Genomic DNA, 17,463 nt, shown 5'->3' with positions numbered 1-17,463 from the left:
CCCTACCTTTGTTGCCATCCTTTGGACAATCTCTATTAGTTTTGTGTCCTTTATATTGTGGTGCCCAAACCTGCACACGGTACTTGAGGTGACACTGCACCAGCACAGAGTAGGGCGGGACAATCGCTTCCTTCGACTGGCTAGCAGTGCTCTACTTGATGCACCCCAGGATGTGGTTGGCCCTCCTGGGGGGCCAAATACTAAGGATGTTATTCTTAATATATGTACTCATGTATTATTCAGGTGTTCGTGAACTATTTCCTGAGAGGATTTACAGTGAACTGAAGAATCAGGTTTTATGTTTAGCAAATCAAGACAGGAGCACCTGTAAGGTAGACTGAATGAGATTCGTACATAAAATTTTAACTAGATTCTATCAAACCTCTAAATATACTTTGCAGAATGAAGTGATGTAAAGCTACTTTAACCCCTCCCCTTTTCTCATTTACGTGCAGTTTCAGAGACTCCAGTTTGTTTCAGAAAACAAATTGTTTATTTTGGTGGGAAGAGAGGAAGGAGCTCCAACAACGTAAATATTTCTAAGAGAGAGAAATAAACCAATATATAAAGTAATGAAAAAAGCAGGATGTTTATTAAACTTTTGTAAACTTTTTTCTTTTTTTAATCTAGATGTTTAAAAGCAACTATATTACCCATGACAGCCAGCATCATTAGTTTATTTCTTTTTTATTATAACTATCTTTTTATGGTGCTACTTAAGGTAAGCTTAATTTGTTGGGGGAGGTAATAATTTTTCATCTGATCATCTAATAAAATGAAAAAGCAGAAATTTCACCAGCAGAAAAAGCAGTCAAATTTCACCATTTCTAATGCCTAAGTATCAGTGTTGTAATCTAATGATTAAATAGCTCTGGACAACTGTCGTTTCCAGCTATATAAGCTGGTTTAATAAAAAGATTTACTTGTCTTTACAAACTCTGCTTCCTTTATATCCCTAGACCACAGCAGCTTTGAAAGGAAAAGAACAACAAAACCCAAAGTCAAATGTAACTTTTGTCTTTGCTGTTTCTAAGACTTCTGCATTTTTTTCAGCCATGGAAATAAAGAAGGATTTTCCTGTCGGGGAATTCAACTAGCTGTTGATTGGTTTCTGGAAAAAGGACATAAAGATATCACTGTGTTTGTACCTGCATGGAGAAAAGAACAGTCTCGACCTGATGCACCAATTACAGGTAATGGATCAAGATTTTCTTTGACCCCTTGGTTTAAATAAATAAATGTGTTGTAGTAAAACAGAACTGCATCATCTTTCTAATGGGTACTACATACTGGGTTGTGGACAACACTCAACTGGGTTGAGCCCCACCAACTCAATTGTTTGTTTGAAAATATGACAATTTCACTGGTGAAGAACACATATTAGGTATTTGCATCTGCAAAAAATGGTAGGTATTTATGGATCATGTCAATGCTGTTGAGTGAAGTATTCCTAATTTTTCCACTAGCAAACATTGTTTAGTATACAGGAAATGATTCTTAGTTGCTGGGCTAGCATAAAAACAAGCTGTATAAGGCCAGGGACTAATTTAATAGTGTTATCTTGAACACTGAAGAAGCAGAATGTGCTTTGACCTACAGACAGTACTTATATTTTGCTCTAGGCTAACAAGAAAGTTATTTTAAGACAGTAACAACTGAGTTCTTGAGATGTACGTTTTCTCACCCTTTCTGAACATAGTTGTTTACAGAGGAGCAGAGCAGTTACGAAGCTTAAATGTTAAATATTTACCTATTGCTTTGAAAGCTCAGAAATAAAGTGGCATTCTCCTTTTTTTTTTAATGATAATGAGGACCATATATGCACATAGTTACAAAATACCACTTCAGAAAAGAGGAAGAGAAATTTCATATTTCAAAAGCTGCATTTCTTTTTTTAAAAAAAAAGGACTTTTAAAGAAGCTTCTCGACTAAACTTATTTTACAGATCAAGAAATCTTACGTAAATTGGAGAAAGAAAAAATTCTTGTTTTCACCCCATCTCGAAGAGTTCAAGGAAGAAGAGTAGTTTGCTATGACGACCGATTCATAGTAAAACTTGCTTTTGACTCAGATGGCATCATTGTATCAAATGACAACTATAGGGATCTTCAAAACGAAAAACCAGAATGGAAGAAGTTCATAGAGGAGCGACTGCTAATGTATTCTTTTGTGAATGACAAGTATGTTTTTTTCTTCATAAGTTAGGCAGATTTGCCAATTCAGAATCCTCGTTAAAAGCTGAATTTCACATTTCACTTATTTTGCATTAGATTTATGCCTCCTGATGATCCTTTAGGACGCCATGGTCCAAGCCTTGAAAATTTCTTAAGGAAAAGGCCAGTTATTCCTGAACATAAAAAACAACCGTGTCCTTATGGTAAGTGCCTAAGTCAGATTGATATGCTGTATTTGAAGGTAGGTGAGGCAAGCAATTAATTAACATCATCTCGTTACTTTAAAAAAAAAAAACAACTAATTTTTCTTGTTGCCATCCAAGCACTGTATTTATTTTTATACCCGTCATGCCAATATTAATAAAAACAATATAGCAGAAAGTTAAGGCTAACCAGATATACCTTGTGTATATCACAGCTTTTTGCTATTTTTTTTTCTGTTTTTTATTCAAGGAAGGAGATTCATAACCATACAGACTGTGTTAGAGAGAGATGATTTGTTTTGTATAGAATTGATTATGGTGTCAGTATTGAAATCATGAGCAGTAGGAAGAAAACTGATGTGGATATAGGTAATAACAGAGTTTGACTGCTTGTTTATATAATTATTCCTTACAGTTATAGTAAAGAAACATTACAATTAAGAAACAGTGAAAGAGAAAGATAAAAGATAGTAGTATCAATTAACCTTTGGTTTATTTATCTTGCAAATACTTTTCTTACAGGTAAAAAGTGCACCTATGGGCACAAATGTAAATATTACCACCCAGAACGGGCAAACCAGCCTCAAAGGTCAGTAGCGGATGAGCTTCGGATAAGTGCCAAATTATCTGCTGTGAAAACTATGAGTGAGGGAGCCTTGGCCAAATGTGGCACAGGGCCATCCAGCTCCAAAGGAGAGATCAGTTCTGAAGTGAAACGCATTGCCCCAAAACGCCAGTCAGATCCAAGCATTAGATCAGTAGCTGTGGAGCCTGAGGAAAAGTTAACAGTAGCCCGCAAGTCCGAGGCCAGCTCTGTCCCGTCTCTGGTTTCTGCATTAAGTGTACCAACGCTCCCTCCACCAAAAAGCCATGCAGCTGGTGCATTAAATACTCGTTCTGCAAGCAGTCCGGTGCCAGGTTCCTCACAGTTCACGCATCAGAAATCCTCACTGGAACACATGTCCAGTGTGCAGTATCCTCCTATACTAGTCACCAATAGCCATGGCACCTCAGTTAGTTATACTGACCAGTATCCCAAATACGAATCGTTAGGGGACCATGGCTATTATTCCTTACTCAGTGATTTCTCCAACTTGAGCGTAAGTAGTATGCATAACACAGATTATTACGGGGCTGATACGGACCAGGGGATGTATTCTAGAAACTCAAGCCCCTGTCCTGACAATTGCTTAAGCCATACAAGTAATGATTCGTATTCCTCTTACAATGACTTGTATCTGGGTGTAGCAGATGCCAGTCCAGAAGACAATGTGAAGATCCACAGACTGCCATCGCAAAATCGTCTTCAGCCTTTTTCCCATGGTTACCATGAAGCCTTAAATAGAGTTCAGAGTTACGGAACTGAAGAGCCTAAGCAATCCCTTCGCAAACAGTCAGTTTCCCACTTAGGCCTGCATGCCCAGCATCCAGTTGTTGGAGCACGGTCCAGTTGTCCAGGAGAATACCCTGTGCCTCAAAATATTCATCCATCAACTGCACAACCAAGCCGTGCCTTGGTCATGACAAGAATGGACAGTATTTCTGACTCACGGCTTTATGAAAGTAATCCTGCACGGCAGAGAAGACCACCTCTCTGTCGGGAACAGCATGCTAGTTGGGATCCGTTACCATGTGCATCAGACTCTTACACTTACCACTCGTATCCATTGAGTAACAACCTCATGCAGCCATGTTATGAACCTGTAATGGTAAGAAGCATGCCTGAGAAGATGGAGCAACTCTGGCGGAATCCATGGATTGGGGTATGTGGTGAGCCACGGGAACCACATATCATTCCAGAACATCAGTATCAAACATACAAGAACCTCTGCAATATCTTTCCACCAAGTATTGTCCTTTCTGTGATGGAAAAGAATCCCCACATGACAGATGCACAACAGCTGGCAGCTATGATTGTTGCCAAATTAAGAACAGGGCGTTAAATTACTATAGCCTCTTTTGGATAAATGAAACTATACAGCGCATAGGAACTGGAATTAAAATGAAGAAGGGAGTGGGCCAGTCTACTGTAAATATTTTGTAATAAGTTAGTATAAAGTCCTGTACACAGTAGCAATCATATATATATATATAGAGAGAGAGATAGATAGAGGCACTATATAAGAGTTGATTATATTGTAAATTTTAAGATTTTAAATATAGGGATTTTTTTAATAGTATTTTACAGGAAATGCATACCTTGCTGCATGGATAGCTCATTAAGAACTACAATGTCAAGTTCAGTGTCTCAAAGCTTTTAATACAAAATTATTGTTAGCAATTATATTGCATGTATTAGTGTACACTTTCAATTTGATTATAAATACCTAACTGGCCTTTCAAAGCATGCTCTATACAGTCCCAGATGACTTTTAGGGTTTCAGCTTTGCCATTTGACACTGCCTATTGGTACATCAAATAGCGAAAAAATAAACTTGACAAAAATTACTCAATTTGTAGAAGGATAAACTGGTTGAATCTCTTTCAGCTTTTGAATGTCAGTATTGTTGGTACTTAAATTTCAAAACTGTTCCCCAAGAGTTTATTGTCCAGTATGTCAGTTCAACCCAACAGAAGCCAAATACTTTATTAAATTAGGACCAAAACATTCAGGAGTATGAAGGCGTGAGCACCATTCAGTAAACTGAAAGATGTTTAACTGTAGCTTCCCTCTTCAGAATTGCCTGTCAACTGTGCAGTGAACAGCTGCTGTTCCAGATGATTAGAGAAGACAAAAGAAAATTGTCAGTTTTATGTAAATTGGATTACTCAGACTCAAGCAACGGGAACTGAATGTTAATGTGGAAGCTCATCAGTAACTAAGCCCTTCTGGAGGCAAGGATGGTATTTGGGTGAAACTAACATGCAAGATCTTGAGAAGGGAGTGTGAGAGGCTGTTTCTTGAAAAGAGATGCTACAGTTTGGGCTTGTAGCAAGGTTGGCCTCGTTTTGCTCTTCAGCTCCACGCAAAGGTGTGCATTTGCCTCATGATGGTTTCTAGAGTCCTGTTTCAACAGGTAAGATAATTTTGTGTGGCATTGTTTGCGCAACTGGTATTTTGCTCAGGGTGGGAACCTTTGTAGCTAAATGTCTCCAAAAGAGGCGTTTATTGTTTTTTAAGCTGCACTGACTGAACGCCCTTTTTTGAATCCATTGTATATTTCAACATTTTGAACCATTACTAACTCGATATGTCTCGAGCTAGGACTTGTTGACTTCTACTGTAGTTTTTTTCATGAAAGTTGAGAAGGCCTGGTTTTATGGCCTTTTGTTTCTTCATGAGAAGGTGTGACACTGCCTAAATGTTTCTTACTGTGAAACACACGGAACGTGAGGCTGCAGTCAGGGTTGTTTCTGGTGTTTTGATAATGGCTTGCATGCTGCTTTCTAGTTCTCTGTTTGTCTGAGGAACAAAACATTATTTCTTCCATTTGTGTTACTGTAATAATAGTTGGTTTGATTCACGATATCTTGCAGGCTATTTATCATGTGCAAAATGTGTTCCTGTCAGGTCAAAAAAAACAATCAAACCAACAGCAAAGAAAACAATTAACAGGTGCAATGACAATTAACATACAGATAATTGATAACCGTACCATTTCACACATGATAAATATTCTTCCATTGGAACAGGTAACATACATAATGACTATGTCATTATGTATTTAAATTGAATTAACTTGAAGGTGATTTTTGTATTTACAGTTGATGTTTAAAAATAAGTAAGTTTTAATTAGTTGGTTAATGGGAAAAATAAGACTTCGGACACTTATAATAGTTGGAGAAAACAGAAAATTCTTGACCAATATTCAAATATGTTTCTCTTAGGAACCAGCATTTTCCATTTTTAATTTGCAATTAATTCTTATTCTCTTCTCTTGCATGGTATAAGCAGCTGAGAGCAGTGCCTCAAATAACCAGAAATGACCTTTTGTTTGTTGATACAAATTGTATCTCTTTTTCTTGATTGTATAAAAACTGTTTAAAAAAAAAAAAACACACCAAAAAAAACCCACAACCCATAAACCTCTAGACTAACTTCAGTATTACATATTCACCACAATGTTTGTGACACTGTGTGTCACAGGGAAGTAGCCCATGAGTAATTATGAATCTTTTTTATTTAAAATGGGCACTTGTAGTTTATAGACAAACAAGGACAACTTTTCAGAACCAGTTTATTATGTGCACAGAAACTGTGTGTACACCTCAAAGCATTACATGGTTATCTTTAGTCTATTAAGCAGATACATTCTTGCACTAAACTTTATGTAAAAATCTTGCTGTTAGCTCATCTGCATGTGTTTAAAATGTAACAATATAATTGCTGTAGACACTGCTTTATTCTTAACAGATTCATTTATAAATTATTTAGGTTTAAAATGAAGTTTATTGTGCACTCATGTTTTCCATCTTGCATGGAATTAAATACTTGTATGTAGAAGAATGTTTGTTCCCTTTTTCTCCAATTATAAAGATAAGCTATCTTAAGAGGGTTTGGTAGGTGTTTTTGATGCTTTCAGATGTGGAAGCCTGAGCAGAAGTTACTGTATGAAATTGTGGGTGGTTTATGGAGAAACTCATTTTTGTAGGACTTGTCTAGTTATTTTAATTTTCACTAACTTTGGTCTTACTGATAAAAAGGAATTATCCTGAACAACAGGAATGCTATGCTACTGCAAACCCAGCATATCATTTCCCAAAGGCACTTCGAAGGCAAAATTGTCTTTTTCTAAGAAGGTATTTGCATCCATCCTGCATAGAGTTATAGACTGGGCAGCGTAGCCTTGTGGAAATAATTTGCAAATCTTGTGCTTGTTTAGTCCTCCTTAGAGGTAATGAAACTTTTATATGTGATGTAGTCTTTCCTAATCAACTAGTTTAAGTGATAATTTTGCCATCCACATCTGTTCTCAGATATGTTTACAAGCCAATTCATAACACTGACACATTAATTAACCTTCAGTGCATAAGCTTAGATTTCTTCTTACACGGAAGAGTTGATCTTATTAATACATGACCATAACTGTCTATATTGTAAATATAAGACTTTGTATAAATGCTCTTTTTGAGAGCATGGTATTTAAATGTTTTTAAAACTGTAAGAGAACAGTTCTAGAAACTGTGTTTTAATAAAATCCATAGAATTAACAAAATTCTAGGTGAGAAACTGGGAAAAAAAAAAAGTAGAAAGGTGAAATCCTGGCCTGTTGCAATCGGCAAGAGTTAAGCAGTAGACTTTAGCAGGGCCAGGGTGTCCTTCAGGAGTTCTGAATTACTGATCTTTAATCTTTAGCTATATTACTTTCACATAATTTATCACTTAAGTTCACAATGTTAAATTCATGATTCAAAAACCAAATGCTTTATGAGATGTCAGCCTAAGTTATTTTATGTGTTTTTGTAAGAATTACATGTTAGTGATATATTCAGTTGTACATACAGTATATTTGACTAACATTAGTCCTGTTGTCGTCTTATTGAGCTACAGTAGTGGGCTTTATTCATCTGTAGAATTAAACATTATGGTTTAATTGTTGTAAAATTTTATAAATCTCTTTGGGTTGTTTTGGATGACCCAAATATAATGTAAGTCTCAATGACAAAATGAGTGAAAAATGGGTGTTAAACCAGTATGTGGTATTTCTAAAACACTGTAGTAAGTGTGCAATGCTCTAGCTGCAGCTGCATGTATTTCATTCACTAGCATGAGTCTGTTTATGTTCAGCTTTTTGTAAAAATGTTTTAAATTTTGAACACTTAAAAATAGTGGGCATATGGTTGCTTAGAACAAGCAGAAAAATTCTCCATAAAAAAGTAACAAAACACAAAAGCATCTATTTAGACAAGTCCTCCATACATAGTTTTAACGCCAATTTGCCTCAGACTCTGAATTACGGCATTTTGGAATTCTTAATGATAAAGCCAGAAAATGCAAACAATGAATCCATTGAAGTAAGTCTGTTTAAAAAAAATACTTGGTTGGTGGCATACATGTATACATGTGACTTATACCAAACTAGAATCGGGAACATTTCAGGGGATATATTTTGACTACAGTAATTTTAAAAAATTCCGTTCTAAAAAAAAAGAAGGGACAGACATAATTTCTGTGACACTTTGCTCCACAGAAATACTACTATTTCTTGACTTGCCAAAGGTTTTACCCAAAACACTACTACTATTGGACTCATATTAGTCAGATTGTGAGACTTGAATAGTCAAATCTCATTATTATTACTACGGTAAGTGTTCAGCTTTAATACCCTTCTTATGTACCCCACAGCAGTCTGTGTGACAGAGCCCTATTAATTGTATTTCTTGCAATATTTCAACTAGAAAAATACAAGTGCACTGTTACTTAAATTACTTACTCTCGTGCCAGTGTTTGCTTAGTCTTTGAAGAGCCCTTATACAATATCTATGATTTTGGTCTTTGGTATTTATGTAAACATACTGAAATTATTGAGAGGAATCCAAAAGAAATATAGGCTGTTACCTGTAACTCCCTGCTCTGTGTAAAAGGTTTGCACAACTATTTAATATATATGAAATATGTTATACTTTATATATATATATAAACCTGCTTATTTAATAAAACTGAGAGCCACTGGTTTATTTGTTTCTAGCTTTTTATTTTCAACCCTTTTTAGGAGAGAGCCCTGAAGAACTGTTTTGCCCAAAACAACTGTCACAGTTTCTCTTTTTTTCAGATGATTTACAGGAAAAATACCCAGATTCTGAAATCATACATAATGCTTAGCTTTTCTGTCTACATTTAAATCTGTGTAGGAAAAGGACAAGAATAAGGGTCTCTGTTTTACTTTAAAAAGCAGAGGAGAGTCCTCTCCATAATACTTAGATTCCACTCTCTTGTCAATTTCTGTATTAAACAAATTTTCTTTGGCCATTTAAACACCTAATACTTTCCCTTACTGTGTGACAGGTGATACAATGTGCAACTGCTTTCACTCAAAAATGCTTTAAATTGTTTGGTGAAAAAATTAAAGGAAGTAGAAGGAAAATGATGTAAAATGATCTTTATCTGTATCTGGGTTTGCTTGAACATCTCACCATGTTTGTTCCCACAATGGCCAGCTAGCTGTAACCCTTTGTACCAGTGAAGTCAATTGGAGAGTGGCTGCCTTTAGGATTCACAAAACAAAATATTAAAGACTTGAAGAGCCAGGAATAAATTATCCTAATGTTTCCACTATTCCATCCAATTACTTACATTGAAAACAAATTCAAAAGGTGGCAAGGGACAAGAGGGATCACAAGCTGTGAATGTGGTAGTCCCAAGGCCCTAACTTCCTCCTTCAGCAATTCCTATTTCCCTGGTTTATCCTAGTAGTCTTCCATAGGAGCTGGAACTTTATCTCCAGTCCCTTCTGTAGCTTCCCTTTGGAGGTTTTTCGTTTGTTTGGTTGGTTGGTGTTAGGTTTTTTTGTTTGTTTTGTTTTTGTTTTTCACCAGACAATAAAAACCTGTCTGGAAAGATTAATTTACAGGGAGCAGGCAGTCTCAAGCAGTCCTGCCCAATGCAAAGGGAAAAATAAAGTACTTCAGGAATACATCAACACCGCCTTTCTTGTCCCCATTCAGAACACGTTTCTAGTAAAGAAAATAATCAGCAGGCTGAAAAAGAAATTTTACTTAGAACCTTTATCAAAGGGGGGAAAAAGTGACATATGGCACAGTATTTGCCAGCATCATACTTCCCTTTTCATACTGTTGTTTGCATTGACTTCAGAAGTACCAAATACACTAACTGTTAACTTACTTGCTTTTTATGTCATTTGAACCAGTCAGCTTTAAATGTTAAAGATTATCTGTGCTTTTTATTATATGCTATTAATACTAATTTTGTCATTTAATTATTTATGTTTTACACTATTGTTTCTTTATAGAAGTTGAAACAGTTACGTTTCTTTTCTCCAGCCATTCACAACTTCATTTTTTTCCATTGTTTTATGCCTGCTCCCCCACCTTTCCCATCAGTAACACTGTTTAAAATTCATGCCATTACTACAGCTTCTCCTTAAGTCTTGATATACATATATATATATATTATTTTAAAAAAAAAAAAAAGCAGCTGGCAGTTTTGTTCTTTTCTACGGATATTCACGGCACTGGATTTAGCTATTTTGTTTGACTCTGCAATTAGATCAAACCCAGGACCTTTATTCTGTAATTCATTATGTGGGGGTGATGGCAGATAGAAAAGGCAGTAACTACAGCTGACGAAGAAACTATAATAGGACGTGACTTTACTGAGTAAACCTTTACCAAAGGGGAAAAAGGTCACGTGCAGCACAGTATTTGCCAGCACTGTACTTTCCTTTTTGAACTGTTACGCTTGCACTGACAGGTCTCAGAAGTACCAAACACAGTACTTTAAGAAATTTAATACTCTACTTTGTACAGTAATAAAAGCACAAATCCTTTTCACTGAATATTTCCTAAATAAGCTTGAGGAACTAGTGAGTAAAAGAAGTAACTTAAAATACTAAAAAGAGGAAGGGCTTACAGGAGAAATCCCCCATAACAGAAAAAGAAGTTTGCTTTCTTTTGCTTTGTGTAAAACCCGTCCTACTGCTTGTTTTTAGAGAAAGAAATGTAGAACACATATGCCATTCTAAATAATTGTTGGCTGTCTGGTAAAAGACTAACTGGAGTAGGACAGGATGACAAAAAATTAGAAAAGAAAAAATACATTATGGACACTTAGGTAAGCCTTTACTTGATAGCCAGCCCAAGGCATCCACGTATTTGCTGTTCTAAACTTGTAGTTCTATCTTGTCCAATATACTGCTAAAGTTGTATGTCCCTTTTTGTGTCTCTTTAAATGGATTATTAGCATATAATGAGAACAGTAATGCCAAGGAACTAAAACGATGCCATTTCACGACATTGCACTGACATTTTCCTACTTCTGTTTATTTTTTTAAATACTGCCAATTACTAGACTGACTCAGAGAAAGGCTCTTTTTACCCTTTAGCAGATATAATCCAACAGATTATTACCGAGAAGTCTTGAAATAAAAATGCTTTAACTCTTAATATGTTGACAGGTAATTGCAGAAGCTTCTAAGTTCCAAGAACCTTTAATACAAGTAAAGAAAGCTTAATTTAGAAAAATAGCTGTCCTTGCTCTCACCAACTTTCTAGCATGACAATCAAATCCATTTCTACAGTAATCATGCTAGCTTCCAGCAAGGGCCACAGTATTATTTATCAACCTCAGCAAAATCATGACCTCAAGAGTACCACTTGAAACAACTTATGAGAAGAAAAAAGCTGAAGATGTTTATGCACTGAAGTGCATTCAGCCATGCTGTAACTCACCTGATTCCTGGAGCTTCATGTGAAATCCTTGCTAGATTAAAAGTGCAACACAGTCTTATCCTGGCGAAATAATTCTAACTCATACATGACAATATTAGTGTCACTGAAAGTGAAAGGGTTTAATAGTCTGGCCAATAAGGACAGACAGAAAAGGAGGAAGAAAAAAAGGAGGAAAAGAAAGGTTTGCCTTCAGTTGGTGACATTTATTAACCACAAAAAAAAATTTAAGCAATACTGAGGGATTCCAAAGTATACTAACTGTATTTCATAAACATCAACTAGAGCTAGAAGTTCATGACAGTGGTTAAGCAGACAATAGCTACTATACATGGAACTTACAACACTTTGATAAAATACTGATTTTACATGGTAAAAAGTACTAAGTCCTCATGAAAAAAAAAAATAATCCTGGAGTGGCTATTTCCATACCACCATTACTAGTTCCTCTGTGTCACTTATCTTGTGCAATGCTGAAAGCTGCAGAGCACTTTGCTGTCTTAGAAAAGCTGAAGGCCACTTTTTATTTTATGGAAGTCATTCTGGGTCCATAGCAATCCTCCTGTCACAGGAATATTCAATTCTGCAGAGCTGCGAGAGGAAGAGAAATAAACCACATAAGCACTGAGCTGATTTAGAAACTCACATCACAAAAGTAAATTTCTTAGCATGTTAAACTTTTAAGAAGTTTTACCTCCAAACCAAAATGTTATTTCTCATTTCTAGCTCTGATCATTTAACTGATGGAATGCCCTTAATTTTTAACCAGTTTGTTCATGAGAGAGAACAGTCTGAGGACCAAAGGTACCAAAACACAAACCAATGGAAAGATTACCAGCTGCTAACAATGGCAAGGGAGACATGACTCCAGAAACAACCACACAACAGTTCTTGTCTCATCTGTCCTTTGCAGCTAGCAATACAAGGTAATCACGTGAAACTTTAATGCAGCAAGAAGCCAACATAAAAACAATCTGTTATAAAGGTTACAAAGCTTGTATGTCTGCACACAGAAACTAGCCCTTCCTATGGCTTGACCCAGAAGTCACAGAATCTAGAGCATTTACAAAAAGTTTAAAGGAAGTTATTGTTTGGTGTCACTGACCGCATGCTAAGTCATTTCTAACTGCAGAAGTTGGCTGATTCTCAAACAGGCGTAAAATACCTTTTCCTTGCAGAAGTTACCTGGTTAGGGCTGAGTCCCCCATGACTCACGACCACAACACACAAAGGAACAAATACTTTTTTTTTTTTTCCAGTGTTCTCAGACATAAGGCACCCTTAAGCTCAAGGTTCAAAGAGAAGTTGAAGAACACAGGTAAACCATTCCCTACCCAAAGCTTTACTATGTGAAGAAACTTAAAAAACTACTGTGTTGTTAGGTAGGTCAGACTAGGGTTTAACATTTTTATTCAATTTTATGAGAATAGGAAGTTAAAAGCTGTATTTTAAAAATAAGATGTTTATAAATGAGCCAGTTGAAACCTGCTATCTGACACTGTGAAGAAGAAAAAGGGAAAACCTGGTCGGCATCTGCATGTTTTTCATGTATGCTCAAGGAGAGTTCATGCAGTCCCAGCTACAACCTAGCATCCCCCAGGATATGAATATATTACCTGTCCACTTTAAGGTCTTTACCCTTCAGCACATTATTTCCCTCTCTCACCCACCTGCTTATGCATCTCATTCTTAGGACAAAAAATCCAGCCATTATCCATGACCATTGAATGATGAATGCCATTTCTGAAATGTCAGTGAAAATCTCGATACAATCCCTAAAGCAATTGCAGGTCTGCAACTCTACTCTCAGGAAACTCTCTGTCATTGCCAACTGCTGCTTTGTCCCTGCTGTCACATAAAACTGACACTGGGAGTAAACAAAAGGCACATATGCTTACCACAAAAACAAAACATCTGCCTGAGGATGACAGCAGCTATTCAAAGCTTCTGAGGTTGCTGCAGCAAACCCTAAGGACAAACTTTGATAAGAGCAAAGCACACACCAGAAAACCCACAAAAGAACACTATCTTTTGGGACCAGGGAGGAAAGATTTTCTACAAGATTTTCCAAAGCATCTAAGCATCACAGGAACTTACGTCTCATGTTAAACCAGAACCATTTCTGTAAACAAGATTGAGATGTTTGGAAAGTTTTATTTATACAGCAGCTTAAAAGCTATATACTGAAAAACTCAATGCCTTTTCAAATGATCGGTACTGGAATAACTGGAATATAGCAGAGGCTGCTGCTCAGAGCTCCTCAGGGGGACACAATTTTTCCTTTAGTGTCGAAACACCTCCTAGACACTCCCTGCGCAGACGAAACACTGCCAGGGACCTTGTAAAAAAGTCAACACAGAAACATCATAGATATCACACCCAGCAGTAAAGACCTGATGTTCTTTCTCTGGCTGTTGGAAACTACCCAGAATTCAGCCTGCTAATGAGATAATTCTTCCTCCTTTGTGATGCACACTGCTCATTACTCATGACTTCACTCGTCATTCCCAGGACAGAGACTCTGGGGACAGACACTGACATAATTTGCTGCCTTAAATGTACTGCTCCGTTCTCATCTGCTGACCTGGTGAATTAGGGCTGCAGCAAAAGGTTGTGCTTCTACTACGTGACTTGTCCAAAGTCCTTTTTCCAAATTCTTCAGGAAACCCTTAATGCAGTTCATTACTTTGATCTGCCATAAGTCTGGGGAGCCAAAGAGAAAGTTAAAGATGGCCCTAGCTTTTACAAAGACTGTGTCCCATTGCCTATGTTGCAGACGCTTTTATCCAAGCATCTCATAGATATTTCCAAAGTACACCATCACATTTTCACAGTCTCTCATACCATACTGTGGGTATGATGACAACACTAAGCTTGTCAGAACAGCTCTCTGCAGACAGGGAAGTTGGAGAACACTACCAAGAATTAGTAAATAGAAAACACCTCTTCTGCAAACGTGCCATATATACCACCCATTTGAAGGGGAAGCTGAAAACTCATGTAGCTGCAAGGCAGTGAAGTTTCCGAATAGAAGAATACATGAGAAGTAATGAAGAAACTCTGCTCCCCCTCTGCCTCTGGGCAAAGTCAAGAAAACCTTCCAGATGATTTTGGCAAAAGGAGAAGCTACAGTGGAAGAGAAATAAGAGGAATGAGCAAGTTAATGTTATAGCACTCCTGGTAAAACTTAAGATTAGTTCCAGGCCCAGCTACAGAATTACATCAGTTTTTCCTCATCTTTCTGAGCTTTTTCCTTTCCTGCCAGGTTGTGATCTGAGTACCAGAAACTCTATGCTCCTTTTCACCTACACAGACGGATGGAGAAACACTTGCTATTTTTGATCTGATATGTACATTTTCGTTTTCTACATGGGTATTTTCTAATCATATAAGCTGCATGACAGTATACACTCACCACTAGTTCAAAAAGCAGCCAAACAGAAGCTGCATACGAGGAGAAAAAGAAAACCACCTTCTTGTCTGAGTATAGAAAAAGCTTTTGCAATTGCTCCTCTCAGCATCTTAGGTGACAAGGAAAGCAATTATCGATGGCACAGGGGAAAGTAACGCCTGCTGGCTTATCTGAGTCTGTATAACGTAGCACTGAGATGTACATACCTAACTTGTAACACTTTGGTTTGCAATCAATATACACTGGATTCTCACCATGACTAAATCATACTTCAAAAGGCAGTCCAGGCATCATCCCCCAAAGAGATCTAGTGCGACTGATAAGGGAAGGAAACATTAATTAATCTATCAGTTTGATCTAGACAGTTGCAGAATTTGATAAGCCAACATCAGAGACAGACTTCTTTTTTGTCAGAGCATTTGATGCTTTCGATACACTTGCTGAAATGGTTTACTGGCAGGTATAGAAAGAAATCTCAACCACATAGAAGAAAGGACATCATAATACTTGCTAATCATGTTAACTCTATCACTTAATGAAAATAAAAAAATATTTAAAGATTTATTTTTTCCAGTGAATCTTAGCTTCACAGATCAAGAGATCTTCAATTCTGAAGTTAATAAAGAAACGCCCATCCTTTAAAAATAAATAAAAGACATATCTGTTTCTTTTGCAGGCTATAAAGCTCCAAATACAGTCAGGTTAAAAGAAGTTGCACAAAGAAATGAAACCCACAACTTAAACATTCCCATGTTTGCTCTCCAAGTAGCCAGAACTAGGTGCTCCAGAAGACAGCATAAACTTGGTAAAAACAATAAAATATATGTATTACAAAATTGCTTTTTCCCAATCCCAGGTTCTTTGTGGTTATTGTATATGTCCTCAAATATACTACTGAAAAGCAGTACTAACCAAATTTCACAAGATCGTGTTACTGTTCTTACAAATACCTCAAACTAGTTTTCTTTTTGGACAAAAATGGTTAAATGCAGAGGATTTTTCTCAGTTCTTAGTTTATTACTGAATCTACTTCAGCAGTTTATTACGATTACCTTTTTTTTTTAATTGATAAAGCAGGAAGAGAAAAGACAATAGATCTTTTCAGAGAATCACAGAGGTTGGAAGGAATCTCTCAGGATTGTCTACGCCAATCCCTCTGGTTGGGTCCTCTAGAACAGGTTGTGCGGGATCGCATCCAAGTGAGTTTTGAATGTCTCCAACCTCTCTAGGCAAATTACTTCAGCTTTAACTACCCTTACAATTCAGAGCGACCCTGCTCAAAAAATTTGATGGCAACTATGCCTAGCATGCCCTTTTTCTCAAGGACAAGAAATGTCACCTGTGTATGCTCTCTCCTCCTCTTAGAGGACTCTTTCTATAATCCAAATTTGCCCCAGGCTTTTCTAGCCAGCACTGCTCAGCAACAGACAAAACAATGCTGTTCTAGCTACAAGCGCAGAGCACAGCACTTTATGTGCTGCTGCAGGGAAAGTTAACTCCATCCCAGCCAGATGTAGTACATCATTCTACTTCTGTAACATAATCACAGGGTACTGCAGTGCAGCAGAAATCACCTCTGCTGTGATTTCTTCATGAAGTCTGCTGCATCCTGTATATCACTTCCCCTCTTCCTGTTTTATTACCATGGAATGCGCAGAGAACAGAATACTGAAGGTAAAAACTGAATGACATCCTCACCCTTAAATGCAAGATATTTACTTGTGGTTCAGGCTTTTTTTTTTTTTAAGCAAGGTTTATAAGACAGTTGTGTAATTGGTTTCACTAAGGGCTAGTTCCATGACATCAGCAAAAGCCTATTTGCAAAGCAACACCACAGTAGCTCCACCCTTGTTTGCAGGACAGGCAGGTCTCATTCTCTCTGGGGCAACCTACTACTTTGCACTATAAAATGAAACGGCAGTGATCTCCTAACCATAAAACTATGAACAATCAAACTACACCAACCACTCTGTCACAAATCCCTTAATGTCACCACCTGTTTTTTTTTCATATATTCACCAATTAAGCATTACCCACGAAATAAACACCAAGAAAATGAAAAAATAAATAAACAAAAAAACAGGTCCTTCCAGTTGTCCATTTGCAGATCCCAAGAGGAATGTTTTGGCATATGTGAGCAAGAATTTATAACACAATTTAGGTTTGTCTATTCCAGGAACAGAAGAGCTGTGTGCCCTGACAAGCATTTCTGTTCTGGTTACAGGCAGAGCATTCTCCAAGTCGAGGAAGGGTCCAAAGTCAAGTTGAAATCTATATACTTCAGCTAAGCCTTGAGGTCAGGAACCTTTGAAAATTTTCAGCTGGCTGA

At 37.0% G+C, this 17,463-nt stretch overlaps 2 protein-coding genes across 15 annotated transcripts in view; one reads left to right on the top strand and one right to left on the bottom strand.

Annotated features, from left to right (window-relative positions):
* Positions 1-17,463, top strand: part of ZC3H12B (zinc finger CCCH-type containing 12B) — a 44,420-nt gene that overhangs the window by 23,942 nt on the left and 3,015 nt on the right. For 4 of the 14 annotated variants that reach the window (XR_014571956.1, XR_014571957.1, XR_014571961.1 and 1 more), the window contains exons 3-7: positions 1,054-1,193; positions 1,946-2,180; positions 2,271-2,377; positions 2,900-5,394; positions 15,811-17,430. Coding sequence is in view for 2 of the 14 variants with exons in the window: in XM_083797335.1 (XP_083653461.1) it covers positions 1,054-1,193; positions 1,946-2,180; positions 2,271-2,377; positions 2,900-4,320 (1,903 nt within the window). In the remaining 12 variants the exon portion in view is untranslated. Of the gene's footprint in view, positions 1-1,053; positions 1,194-1,945; positions 2,181-2,270; positions 2,378-2,899; positions 8,994-12,448; positions 12,649-12,981; positions 13,041-15,810; positions 17,431-17,463 lie in introns of those variants that run through there. The other 10 variants (XR_014571959.1, XR_014571962.1, XR_014571954.1 and 7 more) reach the window with 10 other exon arrangements.
* LAS1L (LAS1 like ribosome biogenesis factor) overlaps positions 11,908-17,463 on the bottom strand; it is a 30,933-nt gene continuing 25,377 nt past the window's right edge. The window contains exon 13 of the mRNA XM_083797337.1: positions 11,908-12,313. Coding sequence (XP_083653463.1) covers positions 12,223-12,313 — 91 coding nt within the window. The 3' untranslated portion in view covers positions 11,908-12,222. The remainder of the gene's footprint in view (positions 12,314-17,463) is intronic.

The sequence above is a fragment of the Anser anser genome (genome assembly GCF_964211835.1).
Source record: "Anser anser genome assembly, chromosome: 13".
Classification (NCBI taxonomy): domain Eukaryota; kingdom Metazoa; phylum Chordata; class Aves; order Anseriformes; family Anatidae; genus Anser; species Anser anser.
Note: the sequence above shows the minus strand (reverse complement) of the source record. Positions and strands in the feature narration are given on the sequence as shown.